General features: G+C 39.5%; 1 protein-coding gene and 2 pseudogenes across 2 annotated transcripts in view; all 3 read right to left on the bottom strand.

The window, feature by feature from the left end:
* Positions 1 to 1,262: 1,262 nt before the first annotated feature.
* Positions 1,263 to 20,841, bottom strand: LOC147169404 (arachidonate 12-lipoxygenase, 12R-type-like; annotated as a pseudogene).
* LOC147169405 (TBC domain-containing protein kinase-like protein) lies at positions 11,725 to 19,296 on the bottom strand (annotated as a pseudogene). The gene is made up of 6 exons (XR_015095749.1): positions 19,239 to 19,296; positions 18,073 to 18,227; positions 14,709 to 14,881; positions 14,175 to 14,335; positions 13,605 to 13,764; positions 11,725 to 12,556 (listed from the first exon to the last, which is right to left on the bottom strand). The product of XR_015095749.1 is annotated as a TBC domain-containing protein kinase-like protein (transcript).
* A 1,592-nt stretch (positions 20,842 to 22,433) lies between the features above and the next one.
* The window catches only part of LOC147169403 (arachidonate 12-lipoxygenase, 12R-type-like), a 9,519-nt gene continuing 6,052 nt past the window's right edge, over positions 22,434 to 25,900 (bottom strand). The window contains exons 7-14 of the mRNA XM_086082839.1: positions 25,897 to 25,900; positions 25,013 to 25,216; positions 24,822 to 24,908; positions 24,578 to 24,747; positions 23,884 to 24,005; positions 23,678 to 23,778; positions 23,435 to 23,605; positions 22,434 to 22,613 (exon numbers count right to left, since the gene is read on the bottom strand). The exon at positions 25,897 to 25,900 is cut by the window's right edge and continues 140 nt beyond it. Coding sequence (XP_085938965.1) covers positions 22,434 to 22,613; positions 23,435 to 23,605; positions 23,678 to 23,778; positions 23,884 to 24,005; positions 24,578 to 24,747; positions 24,822 to 24,908; positions 25,013 to 25,216; positions 25,897 to 25,900 — 1,039 coding nt within the window. The remainder of the gene's footprint in view (positions 22,614 to 23,434; positions 23,606 to 23,677; positions 23,779 to 23,883; positions 24,006 to 24,577; positions 24,748 to 24,821; positions 24,909 to 25,012; positions 25,217 to 25,896) is intronic.

The following is a 25,900-nucleotide window of genomic DNA, read 5'->3' as shown; positions in this document are numbered from 1 at the left end:
AGGTTCTTATGTACTGTGAATGGGGGAGTGGGAGGTATGAGAGGTTTTCGATTAGGGAGGTACCTGTGACAGGTTCATTAGGAATGTTAGACGTGTAGGAGTAATGACCAGTGCAAATGTGGTCATTCCCAATTAGATCAAAAGCTCAGATGAGATCAAAGGGGAAGGTAAAACCAAGAGTTTGATGAGCATCAGGTTGTTGAGCCCTTCAGCCAGGATTCAAACTTGTTCAAGGTTCACCTGTATAAGGTTTGTTGCCACCATTGTTGTACGGCTTCCCTGCCAAAAAACTATTAGGTTACGCAACAACAACTTTTCAACTGTAAGAGCTGGTAGTTTCTCTTTGCTTTCATGACAGGAGTAAAAAAAAGAAAAGAAAAAATGTTAAAAGCAAATATGTAAGAAAAGCTTTGAGGGGGTACAAAAAAAACCCATTTATATCGTGAGGTATTTCAGTTATCAGCATGATTGAGATATATATGTGTAAAGCATTCCATTACATTTTGAGTTAACGCGCAAAACCAGTAAACTGTACGTTAAAAAATTTAAATGACAAAAAAAAAATATTTACATGCATCCGAGACAGAGATTAGTTTATGACCGGCCGGCCCTTGCACAATCTTTGATTAAAAATATAACGTGAAATATGCAGTGCCAACATCATAAAATGAAAACATTGGTTCGGTCTGAAAAGGCAACAAAGCAATGACAAAAACCTGTCCATCAGGTTGCCTTTTTTAAACTTCCATTGGACACAGATGGAACTCACCTACTGAACAATTAACCTCCATTACAGGCATTTGTTTTGTTTAGCCGAGTTTTAATTTTCTTCTTCTTTCTTTCTTTTCTTGCGCTGTGTCTTCCTGGATGGCGACTTTAAAATGGACGATGGAGAAACCACATTAAAGCAACCCAACTGTGATGCTCTATCGTTCACACACACATTATGGCACAATTCTACTTCGACGAAAGAATGAAGTCCAAGTAGTGTCAAGCAAGAACTAATTGTTAAATAGTCAGATTTGTAAATTCTTGTGATATTTAAACTTTTATTTGCAACAAACAAATACATACATCGTTTAATAAAAACAAGGTTTCACATGCTTTTCACTTACCCTGCAAGTATTCAAGTCGATACAGAGCACAACAAGAAAAAATATATATATTTGACTTACAGGTAACTAACAAGTCCTTCCTCTTTTGTTTATTGTTGGAAAAGTCAACCAGCCTCATGAAACAAATTGTGATTAACTTTCCGATGTTTAAATGGCCACACTGTTCTCAACCTTCTTAGGATCCAGATAAGTGTAAGGGATTTCCAGACTTTTGTTTCTGTTGTTGATCGTGATCGCCAACATGTCAAGCTCAGCTTTAAAATCCATTTGCAACTGGCAGGGAGTCTCTTCAATGTAATGGGCCTCGGGGTAGTGGCCGAGCGGGACCTGTTGACATAAAGAACATCTGTGAATATATATAACACTTCTGTCATCAACCAATTATCTTTTTATTTTAGACACTTTGATCAGCTTGACCTGGTCAGACAGATACTAGACTGTTTTCACAACCAGTCCTCATGTGCTCCTTTGGCTGGGAAAAGACATGTGAGCGTGTCCATTGCAGTGTTCTGAGGGGGATTCTTCATGACTATGAGGCCTACTATCAATCCCTTTACAACTGGAGTAGAAGCTTTGTTTGCATTTCTAGCAAGTCAAACTTCTGCTTGGTTGAATCCTCCACCGGTTATGATCTGAATTGAATTTAATAAAATGTCAAGGCAGCATTGTAGACAAGAGGTTCGCACTTGTGCCGTTACAGTTCTACCATTCGGGTCTCGAATCTTGGTTTTGTCTTTCCTGTGTAAAGTTTGCATTGTTTCCTTGTGCTTGCAGGAGATTTTTCCTTTCTCTGGGTCTTGCTCTCAAGGGAGGGAACATTGTATCATGCGATTGACAAATGATCATTTAAATGCACTTGCAGACTGTCATGTATTAATGTTCCTACCCTCACTTATGGGCACTAACTTTTGTTCATGGCTGAAGTGACAAGACCATCACAAAAATCACAAATACAATACAATACAATACAATGAATTTCCTTCAGAGGCAGGCTGGAATCACCCTTAGGAAAGTTTAGACATCCAGGAGTGACTCTGACTTTCCGCAGCCGTACACCAGGGCAGAGCTACGATACACTGAACTAGCTAACTTGGAACTCATGGAGGCGGCTTGAGAAAGGGGGATCTTAGCGTTGCTAGTTAGAGTGGTACCCCCACGACCCAGATCTGGATCAGCGTGACAATAAGTGTCTGCCTTTTCCCCACAAAATTTTTGTCACGTCAACTTTGGTGTACTTACAAAGTCTGAGGACTGCCTGCTGAGCAGCCAGACCGTGGCCATTCCCTGAGCAGTCACGTTGATCGGGGGCAATGTCTCGAGCATAGTGGCCTCGCTTGTTGTCCCCTTTTCAATTGGTGGAGCTCGCTGCAGGGTGACGGGAGTGTTGGGCATCCAGCCACCATAGTCATACTGCAATGAGGGTTTGCATTAAGACCGGAAGTAATACAAAGGTTATTTCTGTTTATCACACCTGTCTGCTCTTTACAGCTGCATGTTGGCACGAGCTGGTGAACATCACCATGGTGGCAAACTTGGTCAGTTCAGGCACAGTGGTGAAACGCTGAGGGATTTCTGAGAATGGAAAATAAGAACATGATTAAACTTTATCACAGCCAGAACCTTGAACTGCTGATAAATAAAATGTGCACCCACTTAGCAATGTGTAGCATCATTCTCTGTAAATATCACCTGTTTGTGGCTGGGAAAGGAATCCGTGTTCAAAAATGTCCCCAATCCAAGTCTGCAGTTCTGAGTCTCGTTGAACCTCCTTGTCACTTTTGTAGTAGTACTGTATTACTCTCTGCACATCTATTTTGAGACATATCCATTCTGCTAAATATTTTCAATTATACTTACAGACTCTATAATATCCGACAGTGGTTCTCAACCCCGGTCCTCGAGTAGCCCTATCCAGCCTGTTTTCCATGTCTCCCTTAGCCAACACAGCTAAGAATCGTTATCAGGCTTCATGCAGGCCTGGCTGATTAGCTGATCAGTTGAAACACCTGTGTTGGCTGAGGGAGACATGGAAAACAGGCTGGATAGGGTTACTCGAGGACCGGGGTTGAAAACCACTGGTATAGGGTAAGGAGAAATATATCTGCACATTCAATCAGATCCTCGAGAAAATTTAAATTTGACCTAAGTGTCGCCCCACTACAAAAATGTGTCAAGACTGGTGTTGCAATAATTTGTCATGCAAAAAGTCGTACTTGAAAATGATGCTCCAGTTGGAGTCCATCATCTCTGTAGTAGAAATTGGGAACGTCCTGCAAGTCGCGATTAGCAATGTTGACAGGGATGCAAAGGGATCTGTAGGTGATCGAGGACAGCGATCTTTCCAAGATCTTCGTCAAAGCCTCTCCACCAGAAGCAGCAAACTGAGGAATGGTACAGTACATGGTGTAAAGGCCTCGATACACCAATCTGACGTAGGCCAAATGTGACCAACGCCTCCCCCCTGTGGCATCAGCCTGGCCGTCGGCACGTCACGCGATGGAAAAATTACAGAAAAACACACCATAACAGACAGGCACCGACGCCATTTATTATTTATCTTCTGCATGAGAACTAATCCCCCTCCCTATCTTTGGTGGCGGTGACGTGGGCCTCGTAGGATGTCTTGGAATTTTATTTGAGCATTCATGGCTGACGCAGATTCGCGCGAGTTATGAAATAAATGACAGCGATTGACGACGACGCGCGAGGAATTCAAATCAGTGTAACCAGTTGACAGTGACATAATGTTAAAGAGATTACATTAGTATTTTAAGACCTTCCACAGTTTACTATAGGCATATAATGATTAAAGCTTACCTTTGACACCATGGCGGTGTAGTTTTTTATGATCCACTATGCTTGCTTTGAATTCATTTGGACAGAATATTTACTGATAAAGGCTACTTTTGTCACTATTCCATGGAGGTCTCAAAGAAAGTGGGCGTGCGTTTAGTCCGCAGAGGCGGTGCGGAGGTGGGTCTGCACCTAATGACGTCAAAAAGTAAGCACCTGTTCGTTTTCTCACGGTGGGAGTGTCTGGTGCTTGGAGAGCAGAATGGCCTTGAATATCTCATAGAGGGGTGAATGGAGGAAAACACCACTTCGGTGATGTTTTTGGTGGGGAATTAACATTTTAACATGGCTAAAAGCTCAAAAAGTAAATTTTTTACGTTACAGTCCCTTTAAGAAATATGTTTGAAGACAATGAGGATGTTGAACATTTCGAAGGCTTTGTAACTGAATGCATGATGAATGATTACCACTTGATCCTTGAGGTTATTTCAAGTGCGCTCCAGTGTTGAAGGTAAATTAACCGCAGATGCAACACAGTTTGTTGATTAAAAAAAATATATATATTGAAGGTTTATAATAATAAACTGATTTGTGTCAACGCCATAGGTGTAAGCTCTGAAATGATTTTGGAATTATGTTTCTATCTGTTTCAGGAGATGTCGAGATATTTAGTAGGCGGTGACAATATTGTTGAATTTCCAGGAAAACTTCAAGTTTTCAGGGGTGATTCAAAAGTCACCTACAGGTTTTAGAGGCATGTTTTGGCAGGCGCTTTAGGCCTTAATCAGCACTACTCACAAAAATCTTAGCTGTCAGCCAGTCGTACGCCGGGTCAGTTGGTAAAAAGATGGGGTTGTCCTCGGCCGGAGTCTGCTTCAGCTTTGGGAGGTGGAGCAAATATAATCATAGTAAATATGGACGTTTGGAGGACATCATGTTGTATTTTTATAACTGACAATTCTACAAATGATCTGCACTGTAGCTCCATTCTCCCCTGAGATTTTTCTCCACTTATTTATCCACTTTTCTAAATGAAAATCATTGCCTCAGATTAAGGTGTTGATTTTTAACCCAGCCGTGTCACATTTTGATAAAGCCATCATAATTACAAACCATCAATGCAACCAATACAGACTCCCTATCCCTCACCTTCTACCGGACCTATGAGGTAAAAATTCAACTATTAGGAGAATCTGCCAAACATTCCCAGCATGCCGACATTATATGCTTGGGCCTGTCAGATTTGTTCAACAGGTGGTCAGCTAAGCCCCTCTCTTTACTTGAGGGTCCATGACATTCAGTCGCAGATCTGATGATATATTCACAGTACAAAGTTGATCACTGGCCTGTGACTGGGCGTCTGGTGTCACGTGCACTTATGGTCGAGCATATGGGACCCAACGTGATGTTAGTAAGTAGATAAGAAGTCTTGTAACATAGCCCGTCTATCTATCCAATACTGCAGAATCTCTCTACCTTACCCATAAACTCAGGCTTTGGTCAACCACCATTACAAATATTTGACCTGTACATTGGATTAATCTAATGTCACCTGAATGGCAATTGGCATCAGCTTGTCGTCGGGTCTTTTGTGAAGCAAGACGAGGGGAGCCACTAAGTGTTGCTGCATCCCTTGTATGGTGTGTGCTAGCATTCCGTCAAGGTTCTTGTAGTCACACAGGTACACGTTACCTTGCTGTTTGACGGCAAATAAATATGAATGCTTATATTGTCTGTACTACATACCGTATAGTCAAGTGCAAATTCGAGTTTTTGTGTTGTTGACAAAACAGCTCTGAATATTCAAATCTCAATTAAAACGATTGTGAGAAGAATATGAAACAAACTGTTACCTTCATCTCATTGTACAAGTTTGAGTAACCGGGAATGGAGACCATGTCATCAGTCATGGGGAAATTCTCGGGCAGAGTTTTGATACGTTGAATCAAGGTGGGATTGACTCCATTTAGGAACTGGTATGAAAATAACCAGTCCTCCTTCCAGTGTTCTTGGACGTAATCTGACAAAAGGAATAAACGTTTAAAGCACATTGTAGTAAGATAAAATAGAACTGTCAAAGTTAAAGTGTTGACTCTGGAGATTCATTTAGACAAAATAGACATCTTGATAAGGTGTGTCGTGAACAGGGAGGAAATAGAAAGAACAAAGAGATGATTGGCATATGGCATCCCTGCCTACTAATTATCTTTGCAAAAGTGAGTAAATCATGAAGTTTTTATTCTAGATGACACACTAATTGCAACGTGGCTTCCAAATAATTAAAACTGCATTCACATCTTTCAATTAAAACTGACAATATATTTATTTTTTTGTGTGCGTGCAAGTATACTCATCATTTCATGTTTTAATATGGTGCCTTGTGGGGACCTTGGTTGGCAACCAATCAGCTTTTGGCACTTTAGGTACAAACTCAAATGAGAACACAAAATAAAAATAGTGTTTTAATGTACTTACTGATCTTCTGGAGTGATCAAAGACTTGAGCCATGTGCGGTTGCTCTTGCCATCTGTGCCCACCAGCTTGATGTGCACGTTGTTCACCGTGTCGGCGTGATTTCGGTTGCCTGTGTAGACGGTCACCTTATAGTTCACCATTATTACGACTGAATGATGAGGAATACTAATACGGGAAATTTGATTTCTCGTTCAAGTAGAGACAACCGGCCACAAGTTTCTTGTATATTATGTATGGTTGTTAGGGGGAGGTACCAGTGACTGAGTGAATGAGTGGTTTTTATTTTCGTTTTATTGTCTGATGTATCTGCGCAATGTTGTGACATTTTAATTTGCAAGCTAAGCACTTCCACATTTAAATCCCATTAACAGTAAATGCAGATGCAGTACAGTAAGGCACTCAAGAATCGGACTCATCTGGTGCATCATGTTAATGACGATATTCCTTTTTGCACAACTGTATGATTATGTCAGATGTGATCACCCGATATAATCGTTAAGTAACAAAGTTGGTCAAATAAGGAATGTGATTTGTTCAGATTATCTTTTGATCAACGAATTAGAAGCAATCAAAAATGAAGGACGCAGAACAACCATGGTGATATGCAACAGGGGGAAATCTTATTAAACGGGGTCATTTTTCCCGCCCAAAATAACAGGCATTGTACATTTTATTTGTGACACTTAAGTGGAACAGGGATTACTGAAAGCTTTTCTACCTTCAAAGTGCTCAAAGTGAGGACCTTGATTGAACATGATCAAAATTCCTTGGCGGCAAGTAAAACGGTTTGTGACCATTAAAACTGTTGGTGAATGTCTGTCGAAATTCTTTGTGAGCGTTCTCGAGATCAGTCTTGGTCTCGAGGCTGGTCCCAAGACCACTTTTTAAGGGTCTCGGTCTTGTCTCGGAATTGTAGGAATTTTTAGTCGGCCTTGTCTCGATAGGCGGACTCTGAATTTCTGATCAAGAAGGTGTGGGGTGAACCAGGAGGAAATAGAAAGAACAGAGATGATTGGCATACGGCATCCCTGCCAGGTAATGGCCCAACAAGATTAGGCAACAAAAGCAGCAGCATTTCTCAACTTTTGCTGCTGGCGTTATCGAGTTTTACCCATCGCAAGAGTTACTTGGTGATTTAGTGTAGCAAGATTGCCGTTTGTCAAGAAACGGTTTCATCCCTACTTTACGCCCTTGGGTGCGGTTTGACCTTCTATCTAATTGGGTATGTTTCTGTATGTAGGCTGTTTTGAAAACAGTATTGAAGCTTAGCCAAAATATAAATCAGTCATTTTACTTTCAGTTGTACTTGCTTGTCACTTGTTGGAGAAATCAAAAGTAATTTGCGAACTTTGCAAAGCCAAATCCAAATAGCATCTTAGTTGAATGTCTTTGGTGTATCATCTCAGAGCAAAATACCCTACTCAACTCAATACCTATGGGGTTCTCGTAAATCAACGCTGCTGGATTGTAGCGCTCGTAGGCAGGCCTAAATCTGCAAGCAAGGCGTTTTGAGAATTGTTTCTATGAGAAGAATATTAGAAAGACGTCTTTAAAGCTGTTAGTTTTTATTGTTTAGTTCAACAGTTGTAAAAAAATATATAAATAAATATAATATAAATATAAATATATATATATTTTCAAGGATCAAATGAAGCTAGTCTTTGTATTGAAATATATTTTATTTTTTTAATTGTTTTTATTTTGCCGTAAAAAAAAGGACAGGAAGAAAAAAAAAGTACAAAATATAAACCTCACTTTCCAACGCCATCTATCAAATGCTTACCAGCTCCAATGAAAATCACAAACATAAAGAAGACGCCTACTTTGTATAAACTTTTGTACATTCCTATTTGAACAAATTTTCTCTTTTTTTTTCATTAAAAAAATACACACAAAATCTGACCAACAATCTTTACCATTTTAAATATATTTTCTATTTGAGGATTTTTACATCAATTCTAAAATTGTACTCATTTAAATATGTATTTCAAGCTGCGTAGAAAATGTGATTAATCGCGATTAATTATGAAAAATTGTGCAATTAACTAATTACAAAATTGTAATCGCTTGAAAGAACTAATAATAATACAAAATAATAAGAATTGAAATACCAGAGTTTGGCACATCAATTAATTAAAATTTTGAGTGTCCATCCTTCTGTCATTGGCAATCTGCCAATATTTTAAGCCAAACCACATTATAATTGTCATTTGTGAGCGCAAATGGTCATTGACGGACAAAAACCCACTCAGTAAATTAAATTAAAGTAAATTTCCTGTCATTTGTTTACCTCCAACTAAAGAGGTGTTCGTTATTGACAAACCTTCCGTCAATATTGACGGAATGCCCACCTCTGTTAAATACTACAGTTACTACTTTGCTGGTATTAATGCCTTCTTTTATTTGCTCTTGACTCTTAGAAACACTTGACGAACAACACTTAAAACACTTTTAGTCCTCGGTCAGCTACCTGATAAGGGTGTGTCTTTGTTATGGAACACGTCATTGATATCATCAAGATTTTTTCAATTTTCTTGGTTGTCAGCCAGCCCTTTTATGTTAAGCTCAACCAAGCTGGGAAAAAAGCAGGCAGATTTTACATAGCAAAAAAACAAACAACAACAACAAACAATGTTGATTGATCCCATCATATTGTAAATTTTGGATGGCTCTTAACCTGTAACCACTGTGAATAAAAACTCTGTAGCTTTGGTGAACGAGAACTGGATCGCAACTGTGGCAGGGTCAAAGGACCATCTGCCTTAATGGTGTGGGGGACACCTGGGGCATAAGAATCCCATCTGTTGGGTGGTTTAAAGATTAATGTAGCCTCATACAGAACACTTTAATTATAAAAAAAAGTAAACATTGGATGACACTCGCTCATAGTCTGCACTTCGCTGGATCAGCTCCCTTCCTCGCGTTCTGTCCAAGAGAGTGGCTTTCATCAAAGATCCTCAGAGCTGTCAGAGCAAAACCACAAACATATTGCATGAGGAGGATTATTTGTAGGGTATCAAACACATGATGGCAGACAAGCGCACAAAAATCAAATTAACCCACCTGTGCCCTCTCTGAAGAGGTGAGCCTCCCCACTACAGATCCAGCAGTGCACTGGAAAGGTGTAGACGTCATTCTTGGGTGATTTGATTTCCACCTTATCAGGGAACCAAGCGTCATCATACGAATCGGCGTTAGGTCGTTTGACGAGTTTGATCAGAACCAGCCGTCCAAGGGAGTTTGGGCAGGAAACAGTACAAGTTGACCCCTGAAAAAATGACAGGAAATGTTGTCTCAAGAAATAAATAATAGACCCTGTACTTTTATTTTGATGACCAATGCTAAAGCTAGTTTGCGCATTGGTTTAATTTATATTCTTGTTAAATTATGCCTCCGAAAAAAGGTTTGCTAACAAGTACATTCCCAGCAGTTTTTTTTCTCCTTCGAGAACCTTGATTTTCTTTTAGGTAGTGTACTACACTAATTATCTTTGCAAAAGTGAGTAAATCATGAAAGGAAGTTTTTATTCCAGATGACACACTAATTGCAACGTGGCTTCCAAATAATTAAAGCTGCATTCACATCTTTCAATTAAAACTGACAATATATATATATATTTTTTTTTTTGTGCGCGTGCAACTATACTCATCATTTCATGTTTTAATATGGTGCCTTGTGGTGGGGACCTTGGTTGGCAACCAATCAGCTTTTGGCACTTTAGGTACAAACTCAAATGAGAACACAAAATAAAAATAGTGTTTTACTGTACTTACTGATCCTCTGGAGTGATCAAAGACTTGAGCCATGTGCGGTTGCTCTTGCCATCTGTGCCCACCAGCTTGATGTGCACGTTGTTCACCGTGTCGGCGTGATTTCGGTTGCCTGTGTAGACGGTCACCTTATAGTTCACCATTATTACTACTGAATGATGAGGAATACTAATACGGGAAATTAGATTTCTCGTTCAAGTAGAGACAACCGGCCACAAGTTTCTTGTATATTATGTATGGTTGTTAGGGGGAGGTACCAGTGACTGAGTGAGTGAGTGGTTTTTATTTTCGTTTTATTGTCTGATGTATCTGCGCAATGTTGTGACATTTTAATTTGCAAGCTAAGCACTTCCACATTTAAATCCCATTAACAGTAAATGCAGATGCAGTACAGTAAGGCACTCAAGAATCGGACTCATCTGGTGCATCATGTTAATGACGATATTCCTTTTTGCACAACTGTATGATTATGTCAGATGTGATCACCCGATATAATCGTTAAGTAACAAAGTTGGTCAAATAAGGAATGTGATTTGTTCAGATTATCTTTTGATCAACGAATTAGAAGCAATCAAAAATGAAGGACGCAGAACAACCATGGTGATATGCAACAGGGGGAAATCTTATTAAACGGGGTCATTTTTCCCGCCCAAAATAACAGGCATTGTACATTTTATTTGTGACACTTAAGTGGAACAGGGATTACTGAAAGCTTTTCTACCTTCAAAGTGCTCAAAGTGAGGACCTTGATTGAACATGATCAAAATTCCTTGGCGGCAAGTAAAACGGTTTGTGACCATTAAAACTGTTGGTGAATGTCTGGCAAAATTCTTTGTGAGCGTTCTCGAGATCAGTCTTGGTCTCGAGGCTGGTCCCAAGACCACTTTTTAAGGGTCTCGGTCTTGTCTCGGAATTGTAGGAATTTTTAGTCGGCCTTGTCTCGATAGGCGGACTCTGAATTTCTGATCAAGAAGGTGTGGGGTGAACCAGGAGGAAATAGAAAGAACAGAGATGATTGGCATACGGCATCCCTGCCAGGTAATGGCCCAACAAGATTACGCAACAAAAGCAGCAGCATTTCTCAACTTTTGCTGCTGGCGTTATCGAGTTTTACCCATCGCAAGAGTTACTTGGTTATTTAGTGTAGCAAGATTGCAGTTTGTCAAGAAACGGTTTCATCCCTACGTTACGCCCTTTTTGCGGTTTGACCTTCTATCTAATTGGGTATGTTTCTGTATGTGGGCTGTTTAGAAAACAGTATTGAAGCTAAGGCAAAATATAAATGAGTCATTTTACTTTCAGTTGTACTTGCTAGTACTTGTTGGAGAAATCAAAAGTAATTTACGAACTTTGCAAAGCCAAATCCAAATAGCATCTTAGTTGAACGTCTTTGGTGTATCATCTCAGAGCAAAATACCCTACTCAACTCAATACCTATGGGGTCCTCGTAAATCAACGCTGCTGGATTGTAGCGCTGGTAGGCAGGCCTAAATCTTCAAGCAAGGTGTTTTGAGAATTGTTTCTATGAGAAGATTATTAGAAAGACGTCTTTAAAGCTGTTAGTTTTTATTGTTTCGTTCAACAGTTGTAAATAAAAATAATATATATTTCCAAGGATCAAATGAAGCTAGTCTTTGTATTGAAATATATTTTATTTTTTTAATTGTTTTTATTTTGCCGTTAAAAAAAAGAGGAAGAAATGAAAAAAGTACAAAATAATGAACAAAATATAAACCGAAGATTGCCGTTTCTCAAGAAACGGTTTCATCCCTACTTTACTTTGGTGCGGTTTGACCTTTATCTAGTTGGTTATGTCTCTGTCTGTGGGCTGTTATGAAAACAGTATTGAAGCTAAGGCAAAATATAAATGAACTGTGACATCTGAGTGTTGACTTGTTTTGCAACTGAGTCTAAAACAATCTTGGACAAAAAAATTAATTCAGGTCAGACATCAAGTTGTGAAGAAAACCCAACTGCTACATCCAACTACAGTTCAACTACAGTTTTGATTATTATTAGTATCATCAGATTGCAGAGGCTGATGAGTGTATAATTTACTGTTTGTTATGTGACTTAAGAGGCGTATTTTTTCCTCAAATATCTTGGAAATACAGTACTGTACTACCTCCTTCGACATTAAAAAAGATATAGTGGGACTGTTTAATGTTAGCTAATGCAAGAGACGTGCAAATGTTTTTAAATTAGTTTTGTTCATTCCTTCATGATGGTATCAGAAAAACACACACAAAGAATATGTACATAGTCTTTTCCATTTGACTCAACCGCTTTGGCTCAGATCTGAGGGGAAGGGACAGTCAGGAGTCCTGTGGGCTTCAGCTTGTTGATCCCTCCGTCTAGGATGCAAACCCGTGGGAATTGCACCTTGACAAGGTGTGCAGCAAACTAGGAGGAAGCAGAAAGACGGAAGATTTGACAGAAGAAAAAACCCTGCAGTGGGGCTTCTAGCATCTGCCGTGCATTATGTGCAGCCGCACAGGGCAGCATTGGTGGGGGGCGGGCAATTCAAAGAAACGGCTTTCTTTTGTATAATGCCCAGTTTTCCTTGTTTTCAAAGGATTATTAACAGATTCATTCAGTTTTCATGAGAAAAGCATTATAACATATCAGGATTATAGCATATTGAAAAATGCATGTTGTAATGGGAGTCAATGGGACAGTAAATAGTTCTAGGGATGAGAGTGTATTGTCGATGAAAATCTACTTTTAATTGGCTTGCAATGAAAGTTATTTTAAAGAACAGCTTGTTATAAACTCCTGTATGTGGCCAAAATGTAGCCTGTTAACCTTGAAACTCAACGATCTGTGAACTAACGAAAAAAAGAAAATCTTGCCATCCTAAAATAAGTCATTTTTTTCAGAAAACATGAAAAACTGAACTAAGCACTGATTATATGTATTAATAATTTCATTTCAGGGGACGGTAGAATTGAAGGATTTTAGCACATAACTCGGATTAAATACAATTTACTATAGGGCAGTCTCTTCAAAGGCTCGGAAAGCTTATTTTTTCTAACATGAAATAAGGGCACGTTTTCCACATTTGTTTTGTTTTTCCCAACTTAGTTAAGGCAAATTTTATTCCATTGAAAACACAAAGGAATTTGGATGATGTTCCATCATCATTAGGCAATCTGAAGTATGCATCTATTTTGTGACACAATTGCTGGCATGATACATGCAGGAAACCCACAATTGATGTCATACTTTTATAATATCCAGGAAATGTACTTATTAATATGATTAAGCTAATATTAAGTCATTTGACTTTCATTACCACATAAGAAAATAACTTCTGCGGATTGAATTTTGGAATGACCTCCCTTATTCATTCAAAATAGTTTATTTCCAGTTTTGTGAAAAAAAAACAGTTACTACCAATTATGTATAAAATTCTTTGCCGGACCGTGTGCTTTTGTAAATGCGTCCTTACCACAGAAGCGCTTTTCATAGCGTGGCCGATGACGACAACAACCCGTCCTTTGTAGTTCTGGAGGGCTCCTGTCGTAGGACATTGCAGCACCTCGTCATCGGTGCCGAACGCCGTGCTGAAAGGAATGTTGATGCTGCCAGACATGTGGCCTTTGCTGAAGCTGGTTTCCGTGAGGTTAAAGACCATTTAAAACCATGCTGGATGCTACCTTACTTAAATAATCCATCGTTAGTTTTCCTCATAGCACCTCAAAGAAATCTGTCAAATGCCCATCGCTGGACAAAAAGCTCTAACAATTGCAATTCCTCGGGGTGAAACCTATCCTCTGCTTTTTTTGGTATGAAACTCTAATCTAATTTAACTAACTGGCTGAATTATTTTAAACAATTTTCAAAAGTTGATTAGATAGGAAAAAGTACTTAAAAAAGATGGGTGGCTGGAGTACAAGGAAACAAAATGAATCTTCCAACTGATGTTACAGCCTGTGCACACCATTTCCCGATGATGAAATCTACTAAGGAAATTGATAAAGAGAGAGAAACATATTTCACAACACCTTGGCAAGGATACTCCTCTGCACTCCGAATGTCTACAGCAATAATTCTTGGCCTGTTGGCTTTGGTCCGGTTATTTGCGGTGTACGACATCTCACACAGGTCGATGAAGTCCTCTGCCGAGATGCGAGGGGACACTTCAGCTTTCAGGTCCAGCAGCACAAGAGGTTCCCGAGACTGCAAAGAAAATTTGCAACTGGAGGTCACCTCGTATTTCATATATTGTATAGGCCTATACACATTCTGCTCGTGGTGATTGTTTCAGTTAACAACTTATATTGTAAAAGATCTGAAGGGCCGCTTTGTTTTTGGTTTTTGATGATTAATTTGTCTTATGGTCCCAAAATTGTAATGCGGTATGGGACTCTGTAACTGTAATAAGAATACTAACATATGATATGTAACTGGTCATATTACTTCGTTATTGCCTAAATGTAATACATTACTGTAAATAACACGTTAGCCCAACACTGGTAAAAAAAAAAATTATATATATATATATATTTATATATATATATATATATATATATCATGTAAAATATATACTCACTAGGTCCGTCTTGGGGAAGTCCTGGTAGTCGGATGAGTAGTACGTTGTGTTTTTCCCAAAGCCGTTGTCACCTGAGACCTTCGGTGGCTGCGCATGTTGTCTGTATGTTGCACTTTTTGGCGTCCAGAAGAAGAGGTTGATGGATTCACGGACGCAACGTTCAATGTCAATTTCTAAGGGGGAAAACAGCCAAATGAAACAAGCCATCCGCTGATCAAGGTTGCAAAACACTCAAAATGTCTCTAGCACTGAAGCAAAATGACAAAGAAAATATGGCCATAAAATGCTTCTCCTTGGAAGAGGTAATGAATGTTTATTTCTTCAAACTACATTCCCATGATACAGCAGTGGGATATTTCGAAAGTCATTTACGGAGACCCTTACATGCAAACAAAAAGTTGTACCTATTTGGTCCTTCCCTTTTCTATTTGTGTCTACTTTTAAGAGAGCTCAGTATTGTTCATTCGGTAATTTTACCGATTCGACATGTCATCATCATTGCGCTCTCTCTTTTTTTATTTTTTTATTTATTTTGCATGTATGTGTGTGTGTGCGTGCGTGTGAGTGTGTAGTCATTAGTTCACCTACAACCTATTGAAAATCCCATACCGTTCACCTAAACCGAATACTAAATGTGAAAGTTTAAGATTTCAGTTTTTTTTGGGGGGGGGGGGGGGGGCAGACGTACTGATAACACTGAGAGCTCCCTGAACATTTTATTATAAGTTGTTTTTTTTTTAAACATTTTGAAAAGTTTGAAAAGTTGTTCAATAAGTATTAATGTTAAAGACACTACAACAAAGTCAAGATTGGCATTTGTATTTTAAACAATTTTGACGGCAATATTATGTCTTACTGAAAATGAATATCGTCTTCAAATATCGGTTATCGGCCTCGTTGACTACTAATAATCTGCATCGGTATCGGCCCTGAAAAAACCCCATAGCAGTCTATCTCTAATATAGTTGTGACCAAAAGTTGTGACTTTGCTTTGCAATGAATTCACGAGAATTCTGCTGCCACACGCCATCAGATATTGTCTTAGACAGAGTGAGGCAACACTTGGCTCATTATTAAAAAGTATTTTGCATGCACTGTTCCATGGAACTGTTATCACTTGTAAGCTTGTGATCACTAGGAGTCATTTTCTCCCCTTTCTTGCATAAAGCACACTAAAAAGGCAATTTCTGGTTGTATGGCTATGCTGATAATTTTGGGACCTCCTGCACTCACACAACCTGGTGTGACTTAGTCTTTAAGCTTGAATGCATACTGCGCTGCAATCTTTTCTGTTCTTTTTGTTTGACATTGTTTTATTGAAGCTCCACAACAGAGTGTGCACTAAACCTTAAAACAAACGCAAAATAGAAAATGCGACTTTCTGATTCCTTCCTCCATTGCTGTTTATGAACACATGCGCTAAAACGATGATGGCCCTCAATGTGAATTTTCTCGACTTAACTCCTTAAAGCGTTTAGCAAAAGCATCAGCTCCTGCATTGTTTTTCCTCAGGTCTGAAGCAGCAATAAAGGGGCTGGCCGCTTTAGATATTAACTAGCTGGCAAGGGCTCTAGAGAAAACTTGGCAAAAGGAGCATTTGCCTGACATATTTGACCTTTATAAGGAGAACTGCCTCTGCCATGCCCTCATTCCTTGCATATGCACGTCAGGTAGTAAAAGCATTTGCCAAAGCAAGAACTTTACAAGGGAAGTTATCCCCCGAGCATTTTGTACATTCTGAATGCCACATGGTCACTCTGTGCAAATCGTATGTGTTTGTGTCGTGCGAGTGCTACAAAAAGAGAGCGCTAACCGAAAAGCCCGTAGGTAACAGCGTCAACTTGTGGTGTAATATTACCAGTGGAAACCACAGCACATATGTCAGTCTTAGTGATAAATAAACAAACAATAACAATAGAGGAGAGAGAATGTCTCTTGTATTTACTTCATGACATTTGGTTCTTGCATGTTGTTAGCCACGCTTAGAAGAGACTCAAGGAAGCAAAGTGAAGACTGTGAAGAAAAATACTGCAGCACCTAGGCTGACTGAGTACTTGAAATAATAGCGCCTCTCCCAAACTGAGCCAAGTACTGTGCAGTAATAGCCAGCTGTCTAAAAACTTTTGTCCATATAATGTCGCTTTAACTGGAGTGTTTTGGTGCCTGGGGCAGCCTGGTTGCATCTCATTTCCACACAGATGCACACTGAACTTGCAGTAGCAGATAAGGAGACGGATTTTACGGAGGAGGGATGCCAGTGCTTGCAGTGGTTTTATAGATGAACTTTGACTTAAAGTTGGGTTCAAGTGTGAAATTCAGGGTGGTTTGACAAAACTTGATAATAATAGTATCAGGACTCCAGGTTGGCTCAAGCAGAACGTGTGTGGGTCAGTACTGCCTTCTCAATAATTTTTTTGTTACTATAAATAGTACACCTCTGGAGGGAAGGTAATACTCTTTGCGCACTCTAAAACAATGAGAGCGCCACTGCCACCTATTGTAGTGGATGTGCAACTTCACACTATTTTAGTATGGCCAAAAAAACATGTTTCGGTAATCAATTTCAATACAGTGGAAATTTAATAAATTTCAATTGCAAGAGCTAGGGCTGTGCAATTAATCAAAACTAAATTACAATTTCAATTATTACACTAAATCAGCATAATCGTAAAAAAACAAAAAATTATGAATACTAATTTAGAGTTGTTTACATTTATACATTTGCACCTTTATTTTAAAATAACAAATGTAATACATTTTGTTTAATCCAAAAGGAACTTGCATAATTATAGCGTTTCAAATAATTTTATTTGCCTTAATATTTTTTACGTTTAAACCTTTTCTCGTTTTGTGCCCAAAAATAAATGACCGTCCTAATTGCGATTTCAATTCTTATCATTATAATCGAATATTTTCTTCATAATCTAGCATCCCAGAGGAGCAGCCCTACCAAGAGCACCATCTCGAGGAGTAAAAAAAAAAAAACCCATCACAAGTGGTTCGTGAAGCTTCATTTTACCATCACTAGTCACGAATGCGGGCTCCCTCTAGTGGCATGCCTAAGAATCACAGCCTAATCTGTAAATTGTATTTCACTGTTTTTGTGCAATTAACTCATTTAAGCATTTGTTTCCCTATATTTATAGGTAGTGCGTAATTTTACAAGTGTATCATGTTACAGTGGCTTACAATAATATTAAACATTTTTAGGGATAAAACCAGCCTCATTTTTTATGTGCATCTACAATTGCCTTACTGAGTTACTGTATTTTAACGTTGGTAATGATGGTGGTACGTTTTTTCGGGTGCTACATGGTGTAAAAAGTTTGAAAACCACTGCTGTAATGCATACGTTAAGGGTCACCTGGTAGGTCAGAGAACAGCAGGATGCACTCGTTGAAGCAAGAAGGCGGTCCCTGAGCTGCTGCAATATGGCCATGCCGATGCACAAGGGGAACGACGAGTTCCCCAGCAGCAGCGTGTCCCACAGGTGGAAGATCTTGTGCAGTGGGAACACATCTGCAAAGGCGAGTGCAGATATGGAAAGAAGAAAAAAATTCAAAGAGACGCAGCAGCATGCCATGTGTTGAAAATATTAGGTGTACCGTTATGTTCTTGTGCCACTGTTCTGTTACGTTCATTTCAAAGGAGCATAAACAAAAGATGACATCACGCTTGCTCAGGAAACAGTTAATGATCAATCATGGCTGTTTGCTGCCGTCACATGACCAAACTCAGAAAACAGGTGAGCTGAGATTGGTCGTTGCCAGTTTCCTGATCACCTGTGATGTCATTTTCAGTCAACAGCAAGTGGCAAAATGTGTTTTTTAAAGGTATTAAATGTACATGAAAAATAATGAAGTCATCAAATTAATTCTAGACAAAATATTAACTTCTAATGCTGCTTAAAATGGCTGGAGGAGTCACATCACTTCAACACAAATCACCTGGGCAACTACACATGATTGCAAACTAAAAACTAAAATTAAATAAAACAATTCATCGCAATCAAATAAAATAAAATTATATGCCACACATAATTTAAAAAAAATGTAAATGGCCAAAATGATTATCCTGACTAAAATTAGACAAATATAGTTTATATTTCTACTTGACTAAATAGAAATGAGATGAGGTAAATGAGATGAGGTTGAGTAAACTAACAAGCGCAATTAGACTAAAACTGAGACAAAATTTAACAAATGGTTGATCAAATTAACACTACCACCAAATACTACATCTCCTATAAATAATAAACAGGTCCAGATTCAGTGGAAGAGGATACATCAACTTTGTGTAACTGCAGTGGCAATCAGATGCAGTTTTAGGTATGACCGGTCAACACGAGACCTAGATCTTGTTGTGTGTGTGGTGCTTTGGTAGATGTGTCTAGATCTGGCCTCTATCAGGGTACAGAAACCCTAAGTCTGTGCAAACATCATGATATATGTCCCTTAATGCGGCCAAAGCAGCTCGGGGTTGCCCAATTTGCACTGATGTCCTTATTAAATCAGTCAAAAGTGCTCTTGCCAGTTCCAATGAAGGTGTAACATGAGCCGTGACCGGCGGCGGATGCAACAGCAGACATTTTGTAAGACACCTTAGAACTGTTCTAATTTATGAAAAATGCATCACATGGCTCTATTAAAGACAGGCTGGTAAAACAAAAACAAGTAACATAGTGCTTAAAGAAAGAATCCAAATTTGAAAAAGGTTCAGAAGGTTATTGCATCATACCCAGAGGTGCATTACTTTACCTAACCTGATTGAAGTAGGAACAAAACATGGGAGGGACAATTTCACCTCCCAAAATGAACCACAATAACATACAAGCATAGCACAGTACCTCAACCAAAACTAAGCATGCACTCTTTATTAAATACAATTCATGCATGAAAAGAGCATAATGCATTAATTAAAATGATATGGGAAAAAAAATACATTTATTTAAGTATGCTATACGGTCTATTTTGTTTTGTTTTTTTACTTCACTCCTATCATATTGAATTAGTACTTTTATTGTAATGAATACACAAAAGGATCATTCAATGGCATTGTTCTGTTTAACTCCCAGGACCAGGAAAAAGTTGCTTCAACGTAATGATTTATTTTTCCCACACGTACCGCTCCTCTGAAGATGACCAAAGACCTCAGCCACGTGCGGTCACTCTCGCCTTCTGTGCCCACCAGCTTAACCTGGTTGTGTTATTTGTCCATTTTCTGGCATTTTTATGTTTTTCTGTGTTTCATCAAAGAAAAAGTATTTTAAAAAAAATACACTCGGGACCTGACATTTCACCAGGATTGTTAAAAAATGCAGAAGTTCAAATTGGCGCCATGCTGCAATTTATAATTATTGCAAACAGGAGGGAGAGATTCACTCGAAATTCTTGTAATAATGCCCGATTTTGGCTCATTGACTCCCGTTATAAATCACAGTTCTTGATATGCTGTAAACCTGATATGTTATAATGCATTTTCCGTGATTACTGGCGCAATCGCTTCTTTGACGAGTCATAAACATGAAAATAGAGGAATTTGTGTGTTGAGTGTTAACACCCAAAATCCACTAGGTGGCGCCATAGGCTAATAAATGAATTTGCTTGTGCAACGCCTGCTGCAGATTGGTCAAAATTAATGTGATAAAAACGGTTGGCATTACAAAAAAGTTTGGTGTTGATGTGTCTGAGCTCACTTTCAGTCTATTTGGGCATGCATATTAGCAGGCGTGCACGAGAAAATACAAAGGTACTGCCCACAAATGCAAAAAGAAATTCACTTGTTTATTGTTACTGGTTGGGTGTTGCAACTTCTTTACTCTTATTGGTTCCGGGCATTTTTGAGGTCGTTGTTCTCGCAATGATCACTACTTTTTACTACTCTGTTTAACTCCAAGGACCAGAAAAAAGTTCCTTCAACGTCATGATTTATTTTTCCCACACTTACTGCTCCTCTGAAGATGACCAAAGACCTCAGCCACGTGCGGTCACTCTCGCCTTCTGTGCCCACCAGCTTAATGTGCACAGGGTTCACGGTGGTGGCGTGAACTCGATCGCCAGTGTAAACGGTCACCTCATAATCCACCATTGTTATTCCGGAATGATAAGGTATCCTAATAGGGGTAACACCGTTCTTTTTCCAACCAGATGGAGTCTGCCACAACAGCTTTTTATGTACCTGTATTGTATATGCTAATTTGTGGGAGGTACCTGCAGCAGGTTTTTCTTAGGAATGTAAGACATGTATGAGCAATGGCTGATTCAAGGTTGCACCTGCAGATTTCGCCCTGTCACAAGTGAATTCAGATTAACATGCACTCATTGTAAGATGTGGAATAATCGTACCTGCCTGTCAAGTTGATTGCTTTTATCTTGTTTTGGATTGTTTTGTTAAATTGACTTTTATCTTAGGTTTGAGTTTTATTTGTAAAGGGAAGTGCTTTACAACTTTTTGCGCATCGGTTTGATAACGGTATATCAAAGACCAATACAGAACGGTTTCTGTTCAGATTTGATTCTTCAATTTAGGAAACAATTTCAAACAAAAACTAAGAATAATGCTAAGTTGAAAAGGGTTCATTGTATCAAAACACGCTGACCTGGAGTCTCGCTAAAATTTTTGTGGCCCGACACGGGTTCAAACTTTGGATATTTGTGCAACTTTTGATGTGTACTTGTTGGAAGACACTCTTTGCCTTCCGCGTGTTCGTTTTCTTTCGGGTAGTGAGAATGTTGGTTATCCGAATGCAGGCTGGAGATCGGTGGACAGTCACTTCAAAGCTTTTATTTCTACAGAATATTCCGGACACAAGTAAGTTTACAGACAAATGGCTGCAGTCCTCTCGCAAGTGTGTCGTTACAGCAGACTCCCAGCATTCTTATACTATCTGAAAAAGCAGTATCATAAAACCCCCAAATCTTCAGCAAACAGCCCCCAGCCCTCAGCTAAGACAGTCATCATTCAATACACATTGACAAATGGCCCTTTGATGTGGAAATATAGTAGGTCTCAGACCTGACGTCACCTAGCATAAGATTAGACTTCAACCACAGACAAATGGCCCACTGTTGTGAAAATAGAGGAGGCTCCCCCAAACATAATTTAAACACTCACCCAGCTCTACTGAGGAAATTAAAGCAGTTATGACTAAATCTAAACAGTTAAAACTAAATCTAGGCAGAAGACCCTCAACAACTGTATGCTGACTTTAATTTTCAGCGGTTGTACTGAACCAGTAGCAACACACATAGCATTATAGTATATATAATATTTTTTTATTTTCATTAACGCTATCAAAAAATACCCTGAATATTTGTGCGGTCTTTCTCAAAACAGCTCGAGTCAGATAAGAGGGGTAAAGGTAAAGTTATGAGTTTGATGGGCATCAGCTTGTTGATCCTTGCAACCAGGATTCAAATCTGTGAGACAACAAAAACTTACTTTGACTGAAGATGGAACTTCAAATGATGTCAAGCAAAAACTAATTGTTAAATTGTCAGATTTCTTAATTCTTGTGATATTTAAACAAGAAACAAAACTTCCATGCTTTCACTTTTTTGCTTGCTTGGCCTGCAACCAGCCTTACGGGACAAATTGTGATTAACCTTAGAGGTTCCCTGTGATACTTTATTTAAAAATATGTTGAATATTACTATTCATGAACACTCAAAACGCAAACATTTCTCAATCATGGCATCCTCCTCCTTGATTGTGATTTTCCAATGTTTAGATGGCCACACTGTTCTCAACCTTCTTTGGGTCCAGATAAGTGTAAGGGACTTTCAGATTTGTGTTTCTGTTGTTGATCTCAATCGACAACATTTCAAGCTCAGCTTTAAAATCCCTTTGCAACTGGAGGGGAGTCTCTTCAGTGTAATAGGCGTCGGGGTAGTGGCCGAGGGGGACCTGTCGACACAAAGAATATACATGAATATATAATAGTTCTCTCATCAACAAATTATCTTTTGATTTTAGTTACTTGAGCAACTCTATGCTGTCAGACAGATAATGGAGTATTTTTGCAACCAGTCCCTATGTGCTCCTTAGGCTTGACCTTAGGCATGTGACTGTCCCTTGCAGTGTTATGAGGGGTTTCTTCAGGATTTTGGGGCCTGCGATCATGGACCGTTCAATCCCTTTACAACCGGTTCTCATCATTATCTTTGTAGAATATAGGATCTAATGCAATCGAATGTCCAGGCCAAACCCATCTATTACAGTTTTTTAATTTGGGCCTCAAATCTTGGTTTTGGCCTTCCATGTTCTCCTTGCAGGAGATCTTTACTTTCTGTGGGTCTTGCTCTCAAGTGAGGGAATATCGGACAGACGATCAGTTTAATGCACTTGCAGACTGTCGTGTGGAGACATCATTTTCTGGTAGATTGATGATCCTACCCTCATTTACGTTCACTAGCTTTTGTTTGTGGAAGTGAAGTGACAAGACAATCACAAATATCACAAATATAACACAATACAACAAATTTTCACCCTTAAAACACTTAGGACTCTGACTTTCTGCAGCCGTACACCAGGGCAGCCATACACCAGGGCAGAGCTTCGACACACTGAACTAGCTAACTTGGAACTAAAGGAGGCGGGCATTAGATAGGGGATCTGAGCTTTGCTCCTTAGTCTGGTAACCCCACGACCCAGACTTGGATCAACGTAACAACAAGGGTCTGCTTTTTCCCACAACATTTTTGGCATGTCAACTTTGGTGTACTTACAAAGTCTGAGGACTGCCTGGTGAGCAGCCAGGCTATGGCCATTCCCTGAGCGGTCACGTTCTTCGGGGGCAACGTCTTTAGCATTGTCTTCACACTTGTTGTCTCCTTTTCAGTTGGTGGAGCGTGCTGCAGGGTGGCGGGGGTGTTGGGCATCCAGCCACCATAGTCATACTGCAATGAGGGTTTGCAATAAGACCAGAACTAATATGAAGGATGTGTCTATTGTTTATCACAGGGATTCACCTGTCCGTTGTTTATGGCTGCATGTTGGCACGAGCTGGTGAACATCACCATGGTGACAAACTTGGTCAGTTCAGGCACAGTGGTGAAACTCTGAGGGATTCCTGGCAAAAAAAAAAGAACATGAGAGAACTGTATCACTCTCAGAACTTTGAGCTGCTGATGAATAAAATGTGCACTCATGTAGCATTATTCTCTGTAAATATCACCTGTTTGTGGTTGGGAAAGGAATCCGTATTTAAAAATTTCCCCAATCCAAGTCTGCAGTTCTGTGTCTTGTAGGACCTCGCCATCATTTTTGTAGTAGTGTTGTATCACTCCCTGTACAAATCTTTTGAGGGACAACTTGTATCATGACACATCGATTCAGCTAAATATGTTCACTGATACTTACAGACTCTATAATTGAAGAGAACCATACTCTCTCTTTCTCTGTATCTCTCTCTTTCTCTCTCTCTCTCTGACTGTCTCTCTCTGTCTCTCTGTGCCTTCCTCCTTTTCTACTCTCTAACCCAAACGGCAGAGGCAGATGGCTGCCCCAGTCTTTGGTCAAAGATTCTTCTCAAAAGAATTCAGAGTTTTTCCTTTGCCTCTGTCGCCTAGTGCATGCTCATGTAAGTTTCATTTGGTGCTGCGTTAGTCTTTTAATAAGTGAGCGGTGTGGTATTTGACCTGTAACAGTTACAAGACTACTTCTTCGTTCATACATTGAGTAGTACCATTATGATTCTTGGGTTGGACAGTCCTGTTAGTGTCATAGTTACTTCAGAGGAGAAACTAAATTATGATATCTGAAAATTCAACCAGATCCTCGAGAAAATTCTGATTGACCTAAGTGTCACCTGACTATAAAGATTTGTAGAGATTGGTGTTAACAATAATTTCTCATGCAAAAAGTCATACTTGAGCATGATGCTCCACAGTTTGAGTCCATCATCTCTGTAGTAGAAGTTAGGCACGTCCTGCATGTCGCGATCAGCGATATCGTCGGGGATGCAAAGGGACCTGTAGGTGATCGAAGACAGCGATCTGGCCAAGATCTTCTTCAAAGCCTCTCCACCAGAAGCTGTAAACTGAGGAATAGTACAACGTATGAAGTAAGCAGAGCATCTTAAATGTCATGTTGAAAACAAAGGTAGATATTTACCTCGTTTATGAATCCAGTAGATCCTATGAGCTGGTTCCGAGCTAGTTCATTTATCTGCAGAGTGTATCGAGTGTGGGGTATGAGGAGCTAAAGGGATAGAAGGAAGGACCATGAAACAAAATCTTGAGACAACATATGTTTTGATGAATAAAATCACTTGGTTAAAACCAGATTGAAGATGTTCCTGTTACCTTGTACAAGGGATGCACCATGGGCAAGTTGCGCAGCAGTGAAACCGCAAAAACTTCAGCCAACAGGTGAGTGCGCAGCAAGTGGGCGTTGATTTGGTGCTCTGAGAAATCGGCACTTCTCACAAAAATCTTAGCAATCAGCCAGTCGTACGTCGAGTCAGTTGGGAAAAAGATGGGGTTGTCCTCAGCCGGAATCTGCTTCAGCTGTGGTAGAGGGAGCAAATATATTCAAATTAAGGATGGACCTTAGAAGGATGGTATGTTGGATTTTGTAACTGCAGATGCTACACTGCACTGAGACTTGTCTCCACGTATTTAATCCACTTTCTAACAGAAAACCATGGCATCACATTGAAGTGTTGATTTGAAACCCAGCTGTGAACCGGCGCAGCAGATATTAAAGGTCGCATTTTGATAAAGCCATCATAAGCCGTCATTTTCAAAAAGCAGAGAAGAGATCTTCAGGCAGCCAAGCCAGAAACCTTCTTGACTTTGAGGACCACGGCTTCAGTCTGCTAATCTAGAAGTACTGTCCCTGACCTACACACATTGTTGAAAAATTGTGTGACCCACTTTGGGGATGCTTCAACCATCTTGCCGCAACATCGCCGATCAGCGGCTTTGGCAATGAAAACACAGAATAAAATGCAGTCTATTCAAACTCTATATACCCCACCTCCTAAGGGACCTTTGAGGTGAATAATCAACGGTTGAGAAACTCTGACAAACATTCCCAGAACACGCACATGAAATGCTTGGACCTGTTAGATCTGTTCAACAGGTAGTGCTCAGTGGACAGCTAATGCCCTCTCTTTGCTTGCAGGTTTATGGGACATTCACAGTTAAAAATATTTTACTTGTACATTGGATTAAGCTAATGTCACCTGA

Source organism: Leptonotus elevatus, chromosome 8, assembly GCF_054856555.1.
Source record: "Leptonotus elevatus isolate MCC_2025b chromosome 8, RoL_Lele_1.0, whole genome shotgun sequence".
Classification (NCBI taxonomy): Eukaryota; Metazoa; Chordata; class Actinopteri; order Syngnathiformes; family Syngnathidae; genus Leptonotus; species Leptonotus elevatus.
Note: the sequence above shows the minus strand (reverse complement) of the source record. Positions and strands in the feature narration are given on the sequence as shown.